General features: G+C 34.5%; 1 protein-coding gene across 4 annotated transcripts; it reads right to left on the bottom strand.

Annotated features, from left to right (window-relative positions):
- Positions 1–1,575: 1,575 nt before the first annotated feature.
- LOC130803063 (uncharacterized) lies at positions 1,576–20,766 on the bottom strand. 4 transcript variants are annotated; one of them, XM_057667223.1, is made up of 25 exons: positions 20,398–20,766; positions 15,761–15,873; positions 15,374–15,458; positions 14,026–14,079; positions 13,832–13,923; positions 13,623–13,726; positions 13,259–13,334; positions 12,471–12,924; positions 11,302–11,637; positions 10,687–10,896; positions 10,458–10,556; positions 10,310–10,382; positions 9,337–9,464; positions 8,945–9,233; positions 8,659–8,846; positions 8,434–8,558; positions 7,571–7,688; positions 6,456–6,511; positions 6,244–6,328; positions 5,250–5,436; positions 5,076–5,144; positions 4,318–4,421; positions 4,164–4,247; positions 3,514–3,619; positions 1,576–2,206 (listed from the first exon to the last, which is right to left on the bottom strand). In XM_057667223.1, coding segments are annotated over exons 1-25 (3,279 nt in total). In that variant the 5' UTR covers positions 20,440–20,766; the 3' UTR covers positions 1,576–2,204. The 4 variants fall into 4 exon arrangements, with proteins under 4 accessions (XP_057523206.1, XP_057523205.1, XP_057523207.1 ...); XM_057667222.1 differs by lacking the exon at positions 1,576–2,206 and having other exon boundaries at positions 3,039–3,619; XM_057667224.1 differs by lacking the exons at positions 1,576–2,206; positions 5,076–5,144 and having other exon boundaries at positions 3,039–3,619.
- Positions 20,767–21,086: the final 320 nt, after the last annotated feature.

Raw genomic sequence — 21,086 nt, 5'->3', positions numbered from 1 at the left:
GTTATCAATTTGACCAATTGAAAAACGCAAAAAACTTGGCCGAGACGGTCTCATTATGAGACCGTCAATTTCGGCCAACCTAATTTTTCAATTTTATGGGCATTTATCAATTTTGACCTTAAAGGTATCAATTTCAACTTAAAGTAAACCTTAAACATATCAATTAAAATAAAAAATTTTAATTTGATCTATAAGTGATTAATTTTGACGTTAAACTGATCAATTTCTACAAAAATATGATTATGTTTCACAATTTCAGAACGGAGTTATCATTCTATGGATGAATTTCAAACAACAAATGAATGGCCAATAACATTATCAATAACAGTGTTAAAACATTGCACAATACAAGTACTCTTATTCAATGCAACATGATGGTTCTAATGGAACATAAGGGTACTTGTACTCTTTAATCATCAATCAATAATAGTGATATTGCTCTTTCCTCAACAGTTTTCGTTAATAACGGACTTTGAAATAAAGTTGTAGGCGTAGTGTTGTGCTTACCCTTGATGTGAAGACGAAGAAAGTGTCTATCTCGAGTTATGTTTTGCCAAATGATTCGATGAATACTTTTTGAAAATGATCAAGAGTTCATGACTACTTTGCTATAAAAAATTTCAATTTTGATCTGAAAATGATCAATTGAAAATCATTTTTACCCTTAAAGGTATCAATTATGACATTAAATAGATCAAGTATTAAGCGCATATTAATAAAAATTATTTTTAGGCTGATTGAGTTATCCTTCTCATATTGAAACTGTGTTACGCAAGACGAGCTGATTGAAAAAATAGGAAATAATAGTAATGAATTCTCCGATCCATTCACACGTTAGTCTTATTTTTGCTGAAGATCAAAAGTCTTGTACACCGTCCAATGAGGTCAACAAGCTTCTAAGAAAATGGTTGGGTGTGATTATTATTAATTTATTATTATTACAAGTAAAATACTTTAAAAGTTGTTGCTTATGCAAACCTACAAAAATGGAGTACTCCTACGTGCAAACATTAGGTATACATTATTACTCATTAAAATTAAAACTACTAATAAAAACGCCAAATCCCATCAACTTCAAGTCTTTATTAATTTAATTTAATTTAATTAAATCGTTCATTTGACCATTTCATATTGTTTTAAATCATTCTAAATTTTCAAAAAAATGCAATGACTAAAATTAATAAGTCAACAAAATAATTTACGGCTTTCAAGCTTCAACAAACTTCAGCTTTTGTATTGACATGCAAGTCATTTAATTTTGTAAATTAAATACCTTTTTTTACTTTTATATGTTTTTCTTATTAGGAATATGGAAACGAATCGAGCAGATTAATAATAAGGGAAAAGATTCACTTAATTATTGATTGGAATAAATAGTGATTATTGTTGTTTATAATCATAAAAAATGAGTATTTAGTTAAGAAGAAAGAGGAAATTAAAGCCATATGAAACGATTGTGCTATACAAATGAGAATTTTTATCCAAGAAATGTACTGTCAAAATGAAAAGATTTATAAAGCTTTTTGTAGTTTCAAGACGGAAGAAGAATTACTCTCCTTGTTGCCTCCAAATTCAACAAGAGTATTTAACACTAAGTTTAAAAATAACGGGGATTTTTATATTGTGTAGATAATATTAATAGAAAAATAAAATATGTGAGTGAGCATTAATTAAAGAAAAGTGTAACAATTTTAAAGGTACAGAGAAAGTACACTTTATTTTTATTAATTTTCTTTTTTAATTTATGGTAGGCTAGAGAATTCTTATCAATAAAAAGAAGGTGAAACAAAAAGCAATTAATAATCAATTATTAGGTTAACTTATAATTCTGATCGTGTTATTCTAGCCATTAATAAGTAGTTGTAGATTAGTAAGAGCCTGAGGTAAAGAACAAACAAAAGGTGATACGTAGACATAGAATTTATAAAGAAGCATGGCCGTACAGCGATACAGAGGTTTAAAATAGACCTGATAATTTAATATATATTCATTCAACTTTATAATTAAATCTGATTTGATTCAACTAAAAAATAAATTTACAATCATGTAAAAAACAATGTGAAAGCAAAATTCGATTTTAGTCCGATCCGAAATCAACCCAATGACCAGAATGTAGGTAAGAATATTTTATCCGACTTTGTAACAAAACCCGTCTTCAAATGAATTTAAAATTATATAAAAATTGATGTGGATACGAGATTCGATTTTAGAAACAACCTATAAACCTTAAACTAAAATAATTCCGACGATCCAATTAAACACCTCTACACATTCACATTCAGCCAAAGAAAAAAAAAAATAGTGTTGATGAGAAAACCTGTACAAATATCAACATCCCCTAAAAGTAGAGGTTGGGTAAAACACCTAACAGAAGGAAGAGTTTTAGTAAAAAGATTAGCAATTTGATTAGTTGTACGCAAGTATGACAATTGTAATAAACCTTTCATGACTTTATCACACATAATATGGCAGTCAATTTTAACGTGTTTCGTAGGTTTATAAAACACATGTTTTTTTGCTATCCAATTTACGAAATGCAACATACAGAAGAAGCAATAAATTTTCAATCTTTGTTGTGTTTTGCGGCGTTTGGGGTTATTTCAAGTGGTAATTTTTCCAAAACTTTGATAGATTTTATTTTTTTTGGTGTGGGTAAGTTCAATCTTTCATTTAATTTTCACATATTTTATCTTAAGTTGTAATATGGAGAAAATCGTAAGATATTCTGACAATTTCGAAAATTCTAATTTTAACTAGTTTCTGGCCATTTTTAGTAAAATGCTATTTCACAAAAGTTGTTTGTATCGAAATTCAGGGTGTTATAGTTAATAAAGTCACTAGCTTGATAATGTGAACTCTTAATTTTAGAAGAAGTCTCCCTAATCAGATGATTTAAGAAGCAGCACTGACTATGACTCGATATCCACCTTTTGAACTAGATTGTTTTTTGATTTCCAACTAGAGAAACACAATGGACAAAAGTTCACTAAGAAAAAAAGACTCTTAAATAGAGTATAAGGCACAAAATCCACTTTATACTCTTGGAAAACAAAGCTTTTTACTTCATGATAAACAAAGTACAACCTATGAGTTAGCATATGGTCTTACAAATGTAACATTATGTTTTTCGACATCGATACGTATAAAAAACATGTTATTTTACATAAAATATTTACACTTCAAAATTACAGTGACCCATCGTCTATCGAGTTACAGAAGTGACCCACCGAGTTACAACGTACTAGGTGATAGGTATACAAGTAAAGTGGTGTATTATACAACACAGTTTATCTCGCAAGTTACTAAACAGGTATTGATTGAGCAATATATAATGTACACTGCCCTTCTCAGTGTATGTGTGCACTTCCCTTCCCGTTTATCCTAAAAACTTTTATTGAACGATCAAGTTCTGGGAGTCAAAACGTCGTGAATAACCATCTTCATTGAATAAGATCAATCAACAAAAAGAGTTAGTGTGATAGATCAGCACATATTCTGTTGGTGTTCATGCTTATAACTGCCACCACTTGCGATTTTCCATCTTCTTTGCCAGTTCTTTGGCCATTGAGGCAAAGTTTTCAGCATTATTTCTTAGCTCTTCACTGTTCTTGTCAATTCTCTGAAAAAGTGGATCGATAAAATATTAGTAAACCTGTCCATTTATCCCGACCTGAAACCCACCCGATTGATCGTTCTACATAATAGTGAAATTTGAATGTCTAAGAAGAAACAGTTACATCGGGTAGGCAGTGCTCAAGAATTACCTAAACGGAGTTCTGCATAACTTGCACCGCCTAAAGTTATAGAGAGGGGATGCAGCACACATCAAGTTACATGTAGTTGTTCGTACGAAAATACTACGATATGTTCAACTTAAAACCCAACAAGAGTACCTATTTCTAGTGAAGAAAGATTGAAAAAAAGGAAAACAAAGTGATAAACTCGATAAACATCAACAACCCTTTTCTGCTTGTAGTGGCTAATTCAAGATATTAGTACAGGGTGAGACAAACACTCAACAATACATTAATTTTTTTAATCAATGACCTGGGCTATGATCTAGGCAGGCTCGAGCCTGGAATCCACATTATAGCTTGTGTAGTTCTAATTCGATATCAACTTTAAAAAAGACATAAGACACATTTAACATTCGATAAAGATACCTCAAGCTTTTCTTTCCTTTCCAAAAGCTTGTTTCTTGCTTCAGATGCCGCAGAGGCAGCAGACGCTGTAGACGAGGACGTATCCTGTAGAGAAGGCTATGTCAGGATTTTATCATATCACAAACAACAAACTGAAATCTAGTTCGATCTTTACCCCAGCCTTTCTGTACTTGGCCTTGATTTCTTCGATTGTTCTCTGTTTTGGCTTTGTTTCAGAGGTTCCACCTTCAAACAACTTTTTCCTTTCTGTGCTCTTATCTGCCATGTTTAAAATCACAAGGTAATTGATTCATAAACATAAATGCAAAACAGTAATACTCCCTACATCCCAAAGTTATATTCTACTTTCATTTTGCACGGTTTGTTGTCAAGGAACCAATTCAACCAAAAGCTTAAGCTGATGGTTGAGGCCCCAGGATATATTATATACTCTAACATGTCCCCTCACACGAGAGTCCTTTGGGCTAGAAGTGTGGATGCAACAGAAGACCACCTCATACCTGGTGCTAAATATTCCCACTTTAAATGAGGGGTGATTGAGATTCGAACCTTTGATCTCTTGTCACGCTGGCTCGGATACCATGTCAAGGAACCAACTCAACCAAAAGTTTAAACCGATGGTTGAGGCCCCAGGATATGTTATATACTCTAACATTTGATTTTTCACGCAGTGGATTAATGTGGGGGTCCATGTATTACAAATAAAATTTTATTAAAAGTAAAAAAAATAAAGTAAATTCATAAAATATAAAAAAGGTACAAATTTGATATAATCACAATCCTTAATTAGAGTAGAGTTATCCATAAACCTTGCTATAAAAGGAAAGCGGAACAAAAAAGAGATAACTCAAATAAGAAAGTGGAATAAAACTTCATGAATTCGGACGTAGAGAGCAAAGTTCGACAATACACCTATATTTTCATGTTTGCTTTTGTGAACTATTGGAGAGACATTCAGAGGCCCATCAATTTCTAAATCATCTGATCAACAAATGAAGAAAATCAAAGAAAAACAGAAAAGGAGACTCAGAAACAGCAAGAACGAAGAATACGCGGAGAAAGGGAGGCGAAAAGAATAACACGAACCAATGTTGAGCTCAACCGCCTTTTCAGAATCTTTAACGGCTATAGAAGAGTCTAATTTAAGACCAGCAAATACTTTATCTAATGCTGATCGGAGAAATTTTGGACTCTCCTTGAGATTTGTATTCTGATCTTCTGTACTTGCTCTTAAGCCTTTTATTATTCCACCAAAAATTCCTGAAGATGTTTCCTGCAACAAGTTATCCGAAACAAATGCATCAGATATAAACAGAACCTTCTAATGGTTCAAGATACTAAGTAATGGATAGTTTTAAAAGATTAAAGGAAATTTTACGAGATTTTTAGAGTTCAATGCATGAATCATTTGAAACCCAATACGTAACTTGTCAATTAATTTCAAAGATGTAAACAGAATCTTCCTACGCTTTAGAACGGATTTTGAGCCTGTTATGTAAAACCCCAACACGTAACTTGTCATATAAAATCATGTAGTAACACCAATATAAGTTGTTACTCTAACACACTAACTATTACAATCTTTTTAAATACATATTAGGTTCTAAAAGGTGTATTCAATGTCACATGTTTCACTAATTTGCTCGTGAATCAGAAAAAACGAATTATGGTTGGTTTTAGGCTTTTTGGTCATTGTAAGTGAATCACGAATTTAAAAAGCGAATTAACCAGCGAATTATGTAACATTGGGTGTATTATAAGCTTTATATTCAATATATGTGTTGAAAACTTGAGTTACAAAGATTAATAGATATTTTTCAAGTTCAAAAATTCACATTGAGATTTCCGCAAAACTTGTAGTAGCACCGCGAGGTGCCACGTCTGCAATATTGTGATTCGACGCCGTTACCACAATAGCGATGGCATCCACAACTTTTCTATGAGCACTACTTAACTAGATGATGAGATATTAATAGTTTTGTTTTCCAATCAAATTTGACTGCATGCAAAATATTTGTAAATTTCTGGTGAAAAATGTGAACAGTGAAAAAAGCATGCTACTGTTAACATAAGTCACTACCTTATCTTTCTTATCATTCGGAGAGCTTAGATCTAAAGCAGCTGCCAGGGCCTCATCATACAAACACGGTAAAGATTGTGGGATCCTAGCATTAAAGAAAAGAACACAAAGAGAAAAAAATTATTAGCAATTGATCTTGATATTCCAACTGTAAATTGATTCTCGAGGTTACATACAGGGTGTGAATGAGGGGGTTGATACAAAGTAAATACCTGAAATCATTTTCATGAGCCAAAAGAGACAGAATGACAAATTCACATCCATTCAACTGTGGAAAAGGAAAAGGGAAAGAGTCAAAGAGATTTACTACAAAGAATACCGTGAATCAAAGTGACATACATAGAACACTGACCGAGCAGACACCCCTACTCACAAACACAACTCAGAACACAAATTCATGGATAACAAAATCATTGAGAAAAAAATGATTAAAAGCTACTCTGAAACAGATTGGTTAGATTTTTTTCCAGCAAATTAATAAAATGGATACAAAGGCAATTGTTGCAATCCTATCCAACTTTATTTTGAGAATTTTGGTCATGTCTAACTCAGATTATCATGAATAATATATTGTACTAGTATAGAAACCCGTACAATTCACGGTTTTTAGCATCGACATTTATAAACATATGATATTAAGAAAATAAAGCCAGAGATATTATGCAGTAGAAACACTCTGTTTTGACACTTATATGTATAAATTAACTATGTAATTTTGAAAATTATCAACAATTATTATGCAGTATATTATATCCTCTAATTTACTTAATTTAACTATAAATAAATGTTAGTCAAAGAAAATATAATGTAGAGATTTTGGTCAAGATCAAACGCCATGTTAGTTTTTTAGCTAATAAATGAGTTTCATTTGGCAAACCCTATTTAATTGTGACACTTGGAATTTTCCAAACCTTTTAGTTTAATGTATGATTAAGGTTTCCAAGCATTTTCAATATTTAACCTGGCTTAAGAGCATAATGCAAAAACAAGTGAATCGCTTGATGTGGTAGTTTATGCCAAACTTATTCCTTCTAAAGTTTTCCATAAGTACCTTTTAGTCTTATACCTGCTTTCTCCCCTCTCAACTCATTTCGAATTACTTTTTTCTGGAAACAACTACGTGCATTTGGTTTTAGATTGTAGCAGACTAAAGGAAAATTATTCATTAAAACCATGTGTACTTCTATATATAAGTGCTGAAAATGTAATTTACAACTTTCATAAGTCAAATTAGCTTGAATAGTACTTTACGTGGATATGAATAAACGGATTTATGAGACATATTTAGATATGCATAAAAAAATTATGAAGAAAGAAACAGACAAACCAAAGTAATCTGGCCCTTTTCTGTGCAAGCCATTGTCTTATCCATATTGGTCCTGAAGTTCCATCGCAGAATGGACAGTAGAGAGACTTCTCCCAAAACTTCAAGATTTTGCAAAGACCTGTCACTCAGAATAGTAACTAAAAGATTATATTTACTTCATGTTAAGATCAGTATAGTTATACACTTAATGCTTCCAATTCCACCTAAAAAGTATATTTGTATATAAAGATATAAACTCAGATCATATTTTTGCTTCTGTATAGTGCAACACAATAAAGATGCACACTCCAGATCCTAAGCAAGACATTTCAAACATTACATATCTAACCTCTTTCACTTGAGAAATTGAGTAGCTCAGTATACCCTCTAAAGTTGATTATCTCAATTAAAATCAGGAGGTCTATGGCTAGAGTTTTTCTAGACCTTAAAAAGAAGTATTCACAATTATTACTTCTATGATCTAGTGTAGTATATAAAGTGTTTTTCAACGGCTGACTTGGTTAGTTCCAAAATAAATGGTAGTAAAATATTGCCAATGTCCACTTCATTCAGTCTTATGTTCATTCAAGCTAAAGATCTATAGTTCTTTGGTTTCGGACTATAATGGACTATATCAAAATATCTCATCAAATCATGTGAACTTTTTACATGTGTAAAGTTGCACATAATGTTTGTTACCAAAGATCAATCAGAAACAACTTTTTTGTCATTACTTACAAGGGTAACAAGGTAAGGTTGCGCACATTTGACCTTCCCACAATTATCCATCTAGATGGGAGCCTAAGTGTGAGCCCCTAATAGCATTGAGGTAATTGATGTTGTAAGAATATAGAAACAAAATTAGGGTTTGGTGAGAGACCCACCTAATCTCCATTGAACCTGTCTGATAAAATACAAGCAGCACATCCTCCTCCTCGTCTTTCTTGAAAACGGTTGTCCAACAGCTGGTGTTTGGAAGATGAACCTCACAGATTGAATCAGCATGCCCCTGTTTGAACCAATGCAAGCATAAATAAAGGGAGGGAAGAAGGAAGAGAGAGGACGTGAGAAAATACATAAATAAAATGGAATTAGCATTAGAGAAGAACCTTAATCACGGACTTCAAAAAGTACAACAATAAGACATCGGTGCAGCAGATTAAAATCTGCAAGTCCTTACAACTTGGCAAAAGATCAGAATATCGGTCAACGCTATCAAAAGTTCCTTCAGATGCTTTAGCTTCTTCACTGTGCTCCTGTTTCCCACCAGAGACTTCAGTGATGCACTTAGTTCCCTCTGTAAAACAACATCATTATAAGTATTACTATCAACCTTCAATTTAGTAGCACGTGAGATGTGAGCGATTAAAGTGCCAGTATCTAGCGTACGCTTACCAAGAATGTGCATAGAAATTGCAGTTGATTCCTTATGATCTTTAGAGACAGAGCCAATCACATTTCCGTTGGAACTTTCTACAACTGAAATATGCAAATCCTTTGTTAAGGCAAATATAATCTCTTTAATCCGAGTCTTTTCATGAAGTGTGGATTGATCAAAAATGGATGTCAATCCATATATTTCTGAAGATATTGCTGGTGAAAATGAGACCACATGGGAACTTGGGCTTGAAAGAGTATCTATGAAAAATAAGACACTTGACGAGCTTATATTAAGCATAGCAACCTGAAAGGGAGCAGAATGTTTGAATGTCAACAAATGAAGTCTGTAAAGTTTCTATTACATAATGAAAAGTTAAAAGACATTCTTCAATTAAAAATGCAGTCACCTGCCCATTTTCATATCCAACAGCTAGTCTGGCTCCGAGATTTGTGTATCTCAAGGTGCATACAGGAAACGTACTTAATGTAAACACAGCTGAGTGGTGAGATCCATTTTCCTGATCAAAATTGCTGACTTCAGACAATGCACAGAAGAACTAGTTAGTCTTGTTTTATAGTAACGAGCTAAGACTCATGTTTGCAATTGATAAGAATCTGAAGATTGGATGACTATAATTGACATAAATGTGTGAGATTATCCAAAAGAAATAAAGAACCATGACTATACATTTTAGAGTCTCAAACCTGAAATTTCATCAGTAGTTCTTAGTTCTCTTTTTGATGGGTGGGGCGTGGGGGAGTTATATGAACTTTATGATTTATTTCGAAGAATAACATTAATACCTCCTCTATCCCAAAGAAAATAGACCAAAGTACAAATGGGATGAATATCAAGAAAAGTGAGTAAAAGTTATTTTATGGGAAAGTGGGAGAAATGTGTGGATGAAAATGTAAGAATAGAGTGTGGGTTATGGCTAAAAATAGAAATTGGGCAAACTGAATAGAATAGACTAAAAAGGAAAATGAGGCTAATTCTTTATGTTGAGTATTCAACACTAGGGTATGTTCAACCATTAGTTTCATATATGAAAAATATGTCTCCTTGTTATGAGATAAGTTCATTGAGGTATGATATTTAAAATTGCAATGAATGAATCAGGAAGACACACAACTCTCAACCACTTGCAATTACAACAAATACAACATTTGCTCTTTATTACTGATAAATAACCTTCGTACTTTATTACACTTTGAAATTCCATTTTAAGAAAATAAATTTTACTTGTCCACTTTGAAAATTTGAAATTCATCTCATTTAAATGCGATTATCATAATATGGAAGTGGATGAGCAACAAGAGATAACAAATAAGAGAATCAGTGAATAGCTTTATAAAGAAATTAGTACCCTCAGGACTCACCTTCACTCTGGATTCCAGACACAACATGTGAGCTGGTTTCGTTGATATTTCTAGTAAGATTGTGAACATGAACCTGCATTGCCCGCAAAAGAATTGAGTTAGTTCGTCGAACTGCAGAAAGTAAGCAAAAACGAAGTTAAAATTCTACCGCGCCACAGTCGTTCCCAACTGCTATCTTTAGTGTTTCAGAAGAAAAGTCCACAGCAGAAACGGATCCGTTAACACCAGCACTAGTGATGCCTTTGACCTATATCCACCACAAGATGTCGTTAGCACGAGATTAACACTTCATCACAGATTTTATTCAAGCCGGTATGACTTATATTCTATTGCATAAAATTAGGAAACTGTATAAATGCAGTCAAAATTATACAAACCTCCGGATCTAATAGATAAATAGGTGACAGTATCGGATATGTAGCATCCCATACTCGAACTGATCCATCTTGGTACCCAGCTATATAGAGTCTTTCAACTTTTCTCTCCCCGAGAAGTGACAGATGACAGGGAACTCCGCCGTTTAATGGCCACTTTGAGCTCTTCTCACAAGACAAATTTGTTTCTTGCAACTCCACAGCTGAAGCCATCTAAGAAACAAATAGCACTATTCATAAATATAATTTATATTGGAAGAAAAATTACCATGAATAGCACAAACTTTTGTTGATTTCCCGAAAATAATACCAACTTTTGAGTAAACATGAATAATACCAACTTATGGGTATGTTTTTCAAGAATAATACCAACTTTTGTTTAATCATTAATTTACCTTTGTTTTTTTGTCAAATAGCCTACTATAAACATAAGTTAGTATTATTCTAGGCAAACATCCCCTAAGTTGGTATTATTCATGGTTAATCAAAAGTTGGTATTATTGTAGGAAAATCAGTGAAAGTTTGTATTATTCACGGTAATTTTTCCTTTATTGGAAGCAATATATGTAGGATAAGCACACGAGAGGAAAGTCCACTTATGTGCAGAGTTTATCGTACCTCTGATAAAGCTGCCAAAAGCTCAATATTTCCATGTATCGAAATGAACCTCCCAATAGTCAAGTATGGTTCAGTTGTTGGAACAATACTACTGTATGCGAGAGGAATGGTACAAGATTTATCTTGATGAGAGATCAATTGCGACAAGGAAGGGCTGTCGTAATATTGCAGCTGTCCAGGACTGGTCAATAAAAATAATGATGTGGTATCCATATCCTCCACCACACTAAAGCTATGAAGCAATATCATATCTGCAAATGAACCTTGTAGAGTGACATTCGCACGAATGACATTCTTCAAAGCATCTCTCTTAGGCGACCATTCAAGACTCAAGATCTGGAAAAATTACAAGGGAAATTATATCATGGTGAACATCATGCCATGATGCTGGAAGTCTAGAACTGAGCTCCCATATATGCGCAAACAATCCAGACCAAAAACACAATTTCAGATTGTGTAAACTGTAAAGAAGCCAGCGTATGCATCAGACGAGAGATAAAACAGACCCAACTAAAATATTTTAAAAAGAAAAATAAATAAAAGAAGGAACAGTGCAATGAAGTGGTAATGGTCGTGATCTCAGTTACAGCATGGTGATGCGGTATTTGGAGGGATGAGATTATTGTAAAGCTAAATATTGGCAGAAAGCATGATAGATCCTTGAAGCGGCCCAAAACACGAGTTTTTTTACACCTTTTAAAACATGGGAAGTATCAATTCGTTTTTCTGAAACCTTTACAATGCGATGCGTGCTTGTTTTTGCACTATGTTCAAGGACCCAAGTGAAGAAACAAGTACTATGGACTATGGAGTGTGATCTGTTCATTTCAAATATTCACTTTTAAACTCAAAGTGCATGAAAATCATATACCCATAGCATGCCTGAAGAGCATACATGGAGCTATCAAATACTAATTCACTAAAGACAATAAGGAATATCCAGAGCATGTGCACCACTTTTGGTAAGCTAGGGAGCACGATTAATCTCTAGTTCAGCACCAATATGAAAAATATTGATAACCAAAATATGAAGCATAATTGCTTCCAATGCAAATTGCAGATATTGTGGACAAAACTATAATTTCCGTCACAAGGTGACATGAGGAGCCAGAAAATGACCAATGCAAAAGACCTTCAATAAGAGTGATTGGATTAAGTTAGAAAAAGACCGTCAGAACTTCAGCTGATCCAATTTCATCGCCACCATAGACGAAGAGCTGACCACCAGGATAATCATGTACACCTTTCGCTGACCAATGCAAAACAATCACAGGAAACCTTCTCTCAGCTGATGATAATTGAAGTTTGGTCACCTTAGCTGGTGCTCCAGCTTTGTGATCTTTGCTTGTTGTGACATCAGACAAGTTCCAGAACACAATATCCCCATCAACATAGCCAACAGCAAGAATATATCCATCTGAAGACGCCCAACAAAGTGAGATAATTTCTTTATCCGTTTGTTCGTGACCCAGTTGATTTTTTCCTTCATTGATCCGAGAAATTTCAGAACTATCCCCATGCCCATCATTCACTTGGTGATTATTCCATCCTCTAACATGAACCAGCTGATCTTTAGTGATATCCCAAAGAACAATAACTCCATTATCAAATGCAAGCAGCAATCTACAAAAAATTAAAATGTAACAAATGGTAACAAAGCAAACAACGGAACATGACATCAACCCCAGAATGCACTATGATCTATACAGACAGATTAATCCATCTTTTTCAGTACTAAACTCACTATTTTCGTAGTCTGCAAATAAATATTCAACTTTTTGTTCAAATCTTTTTTTGTTCTAAACACTCCTCTCGAAAAGGCAGGGGGTCGGGCAAAGAGAAGAAAATGTAGCAATGTGCTTAAATTGATAAAAATCAAAAAATTACTTAAATAACAATGCTTCTGAAGCTCAAAACAGTGAGAGCCAAAAAAAGGAACTCAAACTTCTTATCTTACCTACTTGCCCCTGTATAGGGCTGAGTAAGAACTCCAACAACAGCTTGATCATTATGCAGTGGAATTTCAGCAGCCTCTACAAGTCCAAAAATCAAGTGTTTATCTAAATGTCTTTATTTTCAGAATATCATGCTCCAAAAACAATAGAAGGCAGCTCATTGAAACAACCAATTCTTATATAGTTATATCCATGTTTCAGAAATTGCATACACCAGTAAACTGATGTTAAATGCATAAGATAAAGTCACGAAGAACAGGAATGACCAAAAATGATACAAAAAGGATCACATATGAGGAAACTTGACATATTCTAATATACAAACCAGAAGTTCACAAATGTGATAGAGTGATGACATGACATTACCAGAAACTGCAACGGCTGATATGCTATACTGCTGCCGCAATATCTTTCTCTCTTCAACATCATACTTTAGAACAGAGACCAATCCACAATCATCTCCTAGATACCTGTATTATAGTATTTCACAAACCATGCTCAGATCAGAAGACTTCAATGAAGTCCATAGTTTTACCCGTACAGAGCACAAGAAAATTAGGTTTGTGAGTAAATACATATAGTTTGTTCCTTCGATCACACAAAAGGCAGTTATATTTGAATCCCATTGCAACACGGTGGCTATGCATCTGTGGGCAAGATCCCAAACCTGCCAAAATTATTATCTGCTTCATCAGTGAAGATAGGCCACACGACAATTAAATCGAACAAATTAAATAATAGATGGATCTGATTTGATCAGAATATATACCTGAATATCATTTTCGTTTGAAACAGCAATAAGGAAACCTTGATTTTCGAGGAACTGATTAAAGCACCAAAAATAAGATGATTAAGCAACTAGAATGAAGAATAATTGAATCAACTATCCGATCACTTTGAAAATAAAACAAATTAAGCTGTAAGGTGGTGCATAACTGTAACACCCCGGCCCCTCGGACCGCTGGAGACTACTCATGGAGACTGTAGACTATTCCCATAAACCAACACAAGTCTTTCCAGCGCACTTTGGCCTCACTCGTGCGCACCCGAGAACACTTCCCAGGAGGTCACCTATCCTAAGATTGCTCCCCACCAAGCACGCTTAACTGTGGAGTTCTTAGCAAATGGACTCCCTAGAAAAGAAGATGCACCTTATTTATATGAGTAGTCTATCAATCCTTTTTCAAGTTAAATCTAGGGTATTACACTCACCCCCACTTAAGAATACAACGTCTTCGTTGGACCGTAACTTCAGGATCTTTTCCCCCGCTAGGTGCACTGAACACTATCAGCCACAGTCGCAGGGTTGCTCTGATACCATTTGTAACACCCCGGCCTAACGGACCACCGGTGACTACTCATGGAGACTGTAGACTGTCCCCATAAACCAACACAAGTCTTTCCAGCGCACTTTAGCCTCACTCGTGCGCACCCGGGAACACTTCCCAGGAGGTCACCCATCCTAAGATTGCTCCCCACCAAGCACGCTTAACTGTGGAGTTCTTAGCAAATGGACTCCCTAGAAAAGAAGATGCACCTTGTTTATATGAGTAGTCTATCAATCTTTTTCAAGCTAAATCTGGGGTATTACAATAACTGTGTATGCTGATTTTATTCCCCAGAGATATAGTGTTTGTGCTAATTTAGCAGCAGACATGCATTACATATCAAACATTTAGATGCAAAACGCAAATGCAGCAGGCAATGGTAACGTGTACTCAATTCACCCATACATATTGTTCCATAGAAAATCAAAGAATACTTTTACTTGTGTGTGGGCAGGGGGCAACATACTCGTCTTTGGATAATTCGGAATGGGAATTTTCTCATCCTAAACTGGCTAAAAGGATAGCACTGACTCGACCTAAATGAAGAAAGTTGGCAAAAAACTAAACTAGTGGAAATTTTATGAGAAGAGATGGTAAACTATATGTAATTTCCTATTCACGTAAACTTTTTAGTACTTCCCCCCATTACTTTTTGTGGTGTATACCCCCATGTTCTTACATTTAGATGCAATATGCTCACGAATTATGCAAAAGAAAGAAAAAAAAGAAGTTACCATATAGCATAAAGGACAAAAAAAAGGTGAAAATAAGCATATAAAGTCAGGCTACCTCTAAGTTTTTGAAAGGTATTTCCTTGGGAGATGTCAACAGGCCTTCGATATTATGACTGCCGATAACTTTGATCCTTCCATCTCTGTTACATGTACAGAATAATATTTGAGCAGTCATATTGAATGTACGTATTGATCTAATACCTGCGCTTTTGTTTCAAAAAGTTCATCTGTTTGATAGTTAAGTCAAGGATGAAATTATACTTACAAATGAAATTAGAAAAAAAAATGCATTATAATATTTGTTTATGGTTCTTTCTCAAGTTTGGGGCAATAGTAACTGCCAGAATCATTCAAAATTTGAGTGCTATTAACTAGACAGTAACTATTCTACAATACAGCCGAAATGGTCATCTTCTCAATAAGAAAAAGGATTAGCACTCACAACGTCCCAATTGCTAAAAGCTGCTGAATTGAATCATAAGCAAGACGAGAAGCTGCCGAAGGAATTCCATAGTGAGCAATGACATGTGGGTTTAAGTCGATCAGAGCCTTATGCTTTACCGAGTCATTCCAAATGAAAAAAAAAAGGATCAGTAACACAAGAAAGCATATATTTGATAATTCTGAGAGTAAATGGCTTTTTCCATCCTTTCTATAAGGATTCTGGAAGGGAGGGTGATGCTAAAACCAAAAGCATTATAATCTTCAATTTTATAGAACAGTTATTTATCAACAAAATACATTATCCAATGATGAACTCCATGGCCTATTGTCTATATTGCCTGTTATGTTATATAATTAGAAAGTGCTAAGACCTCTAAAAGATGGTTTTAGTGGCATCCTTACAGTTCTTCCATTAATTACGTGTGAACAACAAAAGCCGCTTTCAAATCCTTTTTTGTATAGGTGGCAAAAGAATGTTTGTTAGTCATCTTCCGACTCTTTATAATAAATGATCGAACGCTTGATATAAGCGAACCAACATGATCCAACGCACAATATAGGGAAACCATATATTTTTCTACAAATCCTAAATAAGATACTTCCTAATTCCTATACCTGGTGACAGCTCAATATGTCAAGATGATCCATCCCTCGCAATACAAAAACTCCAATAACAACAAAGCCAAACCTTAATCTCAAGCTGATATGGTTGGCTACATGAACAACATTTTCAAATCCTGTGATCGTCCACAAATATTCTCATCTAACATTCATTTCTATCAAGTACTATATGCTCTTGTTCATTATACTACATACTGCAATCTATGCTTGTTGTGAAATACTGAAATCACCTTAGTAAGACACAAGTTGGAAGAATATTGAGACACAATTCAATCAACGTGTAAGCAAGAGCAAAGTGACTCTTGATCAAACTACAAACCAGAGGAAAAAAAAACACAAATCAAGTGTATCTTTGGTCACATTTCAATCACAAATGATTCATATTTATATCATTTAATTATACACTCAATTACAACATTAAAAAAAAATTAAAAATAAAAAATAAAAAAAATAAAAAAATAACTCAAATACCTTTAATGATGTTTGGTCGTACAGTAAATTTTGTACACTTTTAGCTCGTTGTAGCTCTTTAGTGTTTGCACTCTCTTACTCAATAGTCTAAGCACTCAACTATCTAGGAGATGTATGGATATGAGCATATTAAACACTTGACCTACAATTTACCACACTTGAATTCATGCTTCAAGATCCTTTCTTAAACCCCTCAAAGCTCAAAGAAATCAATCCTCAACTACCAAAAATTAGACGTGCGCTGCTTGGCACAAAGCACGAAATTCTAAGACAGCTTGCTTATCCAAGCCAATTAAATGCTTGCCCAAGCAAGACCCAAACTTGTCCAAGCACATGCCCAATCTTCTCGAGTAGCACTCCATAACAAGCAGGGCCATGCTCAACACGACCATGTGTTTCTACTTAGAACACTCCTCTAACGAAACAACCAAACTTGCCTAGGCACATAAGCGCTCGTCCCAGTAGCAACCTTAAATGCTATTGCCTCGTTGTTGCGCTCTTGCTCGTCCAAACCTTCCAGTTTCTCACTCAAGCATAAAGTTGTTTGCAAGCACTTGTGTGCTCTTTTGAGCACTCCATCATACGAAGCTATAGCCGTGTTTACCACCTCTAGCTCGTCCAAGCCAATTATTAAGCGTAAAAAATTTCCATTAAAGAGGCCACACCCTCTTCTATGCACGCTGCTCGGACTTGGTCTTTCGAGCACCTTTGCTCTAGATGATTTGGTACTTAGCATTTTAATCTTCCCCACAAGACCAAATCTATTAGTTCTCCTTACCCACCAATCATCATTGTGGTCGTCATCCTCAAATGTCTCTTCCTTGGGAACTTGCACCATGCACTACACACATTGCAACGTCAGCTTCCTCCACATTGCAACGTATAGCTATTGTTGCACATCTTCAACCTCTCATGAGCGCCATGCTTCCATCATCATGAGCCTTAATGGCGCAACTTCTCCTCCATAATCTACTCAATCAGATTAGATTCCTTGTTATCTTAGGTATGTATTTCACATTATCCAGCCTACTCAAAATGCTATTGTCCATCTTCAAGTGCACTGTACACCTCTTTAACGCCCTTAAACTTGAATTTCTCACCCTTTGGAAAGGATATTGAAGCCCTCGGCCTATGAACATATTCCAATCTCTAAAAATATGGTATGGATGCTGAAAGTCAAACATCAAATCACTACCAATCATCACACTTGGTCATCAACACATGACCCTTTCTCATTTAGAAGTTTCGCAATCTTCACAATCCACGACTTCAATGAAATTTCCTACACCTTCTCAATTGGAATTTTCATCTTCTCAATGAGCATCTCATCACCTCCAACAACCTTGATTGCTTTCATCTACTTGCAAAATGCACATATATTGAATATGGCTCTTTTTGTGACGATGGCGCACTTTATCTCCATGATTAGTCATTTCCTTCTTAACTCTAATTTTCAACTCATTACTTACCTTCGATGGATTTTCATCTCCAATAATACTACACCTAGCAACTTCTTCCAATTTCTTAATCATCAACAACAAAAACTTTATCGTTTCTTTTTGCTCTTCCACCATTGTTAGCATGTTCTCCTTCTCCCTTGAGAGCTCTATTAACAAACTCTTTAACTCTGATGATGTTACAAGATTCCTCTCATTTGGAGCATTAACAAGCCGTCGTGGCTTCAACAAACCCCCAATACACATTCCCACCTCCACCATCTCTAAAGCGTCCAACTTTCTCCAATTTCACACCTCTCAAAACACTAGCATTATCAAGTTATTCAAGCTAGCTCTAATACCGACTGTTGTTAAATCACTTAAGCGAAACACAAGGTTAGAAGGAGAGAATGACACACTTACATCAACATGTAATAAAGATAAAAGTGAGTCTTAAGCAAACAACAAAGATAAGGAAATCAAATTATGGGTATCTTTGAAATTTTTCAATCACAAATGACTACACAGTCAATCAAAACATAAGAACAACTAATTCAAATTCAAACACCTTTCATGGTATTTCTCATGCATGAATTACAAACACTCTATTGAATCCCTCAAGCTCTTAGTATTTGCACTCTCTCTTTCAATATTTTGGGCACTCAAATTAGCTTCACAAAGCTCTCTCTTTCATAGTTCTCCATTTTGACTCTCGAGCTTGTGTCAAGGATGTATGAACATGAGCACATTCAACTCTCTACCCACATTTTAGCATATATTTTTGGCTTTAAAAGACATTCTCAAACCACACCTTACCATGAAGTTTCGACGCAACTTCCTCGTCTCAGCCATAAATGCATTGACGGATCTAATGGTTTGTCAATAGGTCAATTGGCATCCCTTAATTATAAAATAAAAACAAGAAATATCTTTGTGTGGAGTTAGATGAGTTGGTAAAAGTAGTTTACTTTTAAAATGAAGGTCTTGGTTTCAAAACCCAAGCTTAGCATATCTATTTTAATTTTTTCATTTGAAGTATTTTGAATACCTGATAATACCTAATCCTATCTCAAACTTTTTTTCCAGGTAATTCACCATCATTCTTACCAAAATCACCACCAACATATATAATCTCATTGCACTTAACATATATAAACTTCATCGCCATTGATGTTAAAGACCAATCACCATTAACAAACATACTATTCATTTTACAATGTTTATAAGATCCCGTCGTTATGAGCATAGACCTACACCTAGTTTGTTGTTTCAAATATTCAGCTTATTTGTACTATATAATTTCAAATGTAATTATTAAAAATTATCGACATTACTTATTTTTTCTAGATCCGCCCCTACTTAAATGCTCGTCCTAGTAAGACCCGTGCTTGTCCGAGCACACACTCAATCATCCTAAAAGCATTCCACAACAAGCTACTAGCCATGCTGGATACAGTCACACAGCCATGCTTTGCTTGCCCAACACTTGCCGGAGCAAATGAACACTCATCCCAGCAATACTACTGTATCGCTGCTACATTCATTGCTCACCCAAGCACACCACAAGAAGCTCTTACCTTGCTTAGCTCCTCTAGCTCGTCCCAGCCAACCCCTCCCCCTCCTTTTTTGTTAGCCATATAAGGAATCCTTCATCCCTCCAAATCCATCCCCTTTCTTTCCATCCATTTCCCTCCATCCAAAGTTCCAAACACACTCTTGGGTTCTCAATGTTCATCAGAGTGGAACTTACTTCATATTCAGTAATGCATGGAACAATTCCACGGGGTACTCAAAAATAAACTTTTCTTCAATATAATAATATTGATGTCACATACAAGTATGCAGATGCTTTATAACTATAAGATTCTAACATCAAGCTCAACAAAATGAAAACCATCATTAGAAATAAATATTCCGTACAAAAACAAACAAAAAATTAAGCTTTCATAAAATTTCTTTCAAAACCCAGAATTAACTTTAAATTCTCTCTATACTAATCAATGATAATCTATTAAAAATAAAATCAATAAGAAAAAAGAACATATACAGAAAAAAATTAAAATAAACAAAATTCAGAAATAGAAAGATAAAGGAAAAACCTGGTTACCTGGTTATCAGATGAATTCTTATGGAAGAATTTCGAAAACATTGCGAATTCCCGATCAAGAATTATTGAAATGATTTATCTCAATTCAAAATTTGAAATGCTGGTTTTTTCCCCAATTTTTACACAACTAATTGTAGATAACGATTTATTGATTCTAAATTCAAATGATTACTGAGAAGAAATAAATAAATTATCATAGGAAAAAGAATTATGACAAATGAAATTGAGAGAAAAATTTGAAATCGGGAAGAATCAGGCGTTTTTGCGATAGGAATTGGCGTATTTTCCCTTGGCAAGTGTTACAGAAGAAAGCAGGTAAAGCCGTTGAAAAATAAAATGTTTTAGGTGACTCTTATTCTTTGTGGGATTGGAATATTGGACCGTGCGAAACAAAGGAAAAATTAAGATTTTTATTAATAAAAAAATTATTAAACATCAACAAAATAATTTCCAAAATAAATATTTTTTACTAGAATATGAGATAAGGAATTATCCATGAATTATCAGTTGTTAGTAATGACGAACAATTGTTAAGCTGACTTTGACTCACTTTAATAATTATGGGCTGTTATTAATTAATTTTTTATTTGAGTGCTTACATTTTTTCTTAAAAAAAGCTTATTTTTTAGATTGTTTTCCATTTGTGAGCCCCACGAGGCGTGTTCAGCTATTTAGTAGAGTTTTAAAAT

Source organism: Amaranthus tricolor, chromosome 16 (genome assembly GCF_026212465.1).
Source record: "Amaranthus tricolor cultivar Red isolate AtriRed21 chromosome 16, ASM2621246v1, whole genome shotgun sequence".
In the NCBI taxonomy this organism is placed as follows: domain Eukaryota; kingdom Viridiplantae; phylum Streptophyta; class Magnoliopsida; order Caryophyllales; family Amaranthaceae; genus Amaranthus; species Amaranthus tricolor.
This window is presented reverse-complemented; position numbering and strand designations above follow the sequence as displayed.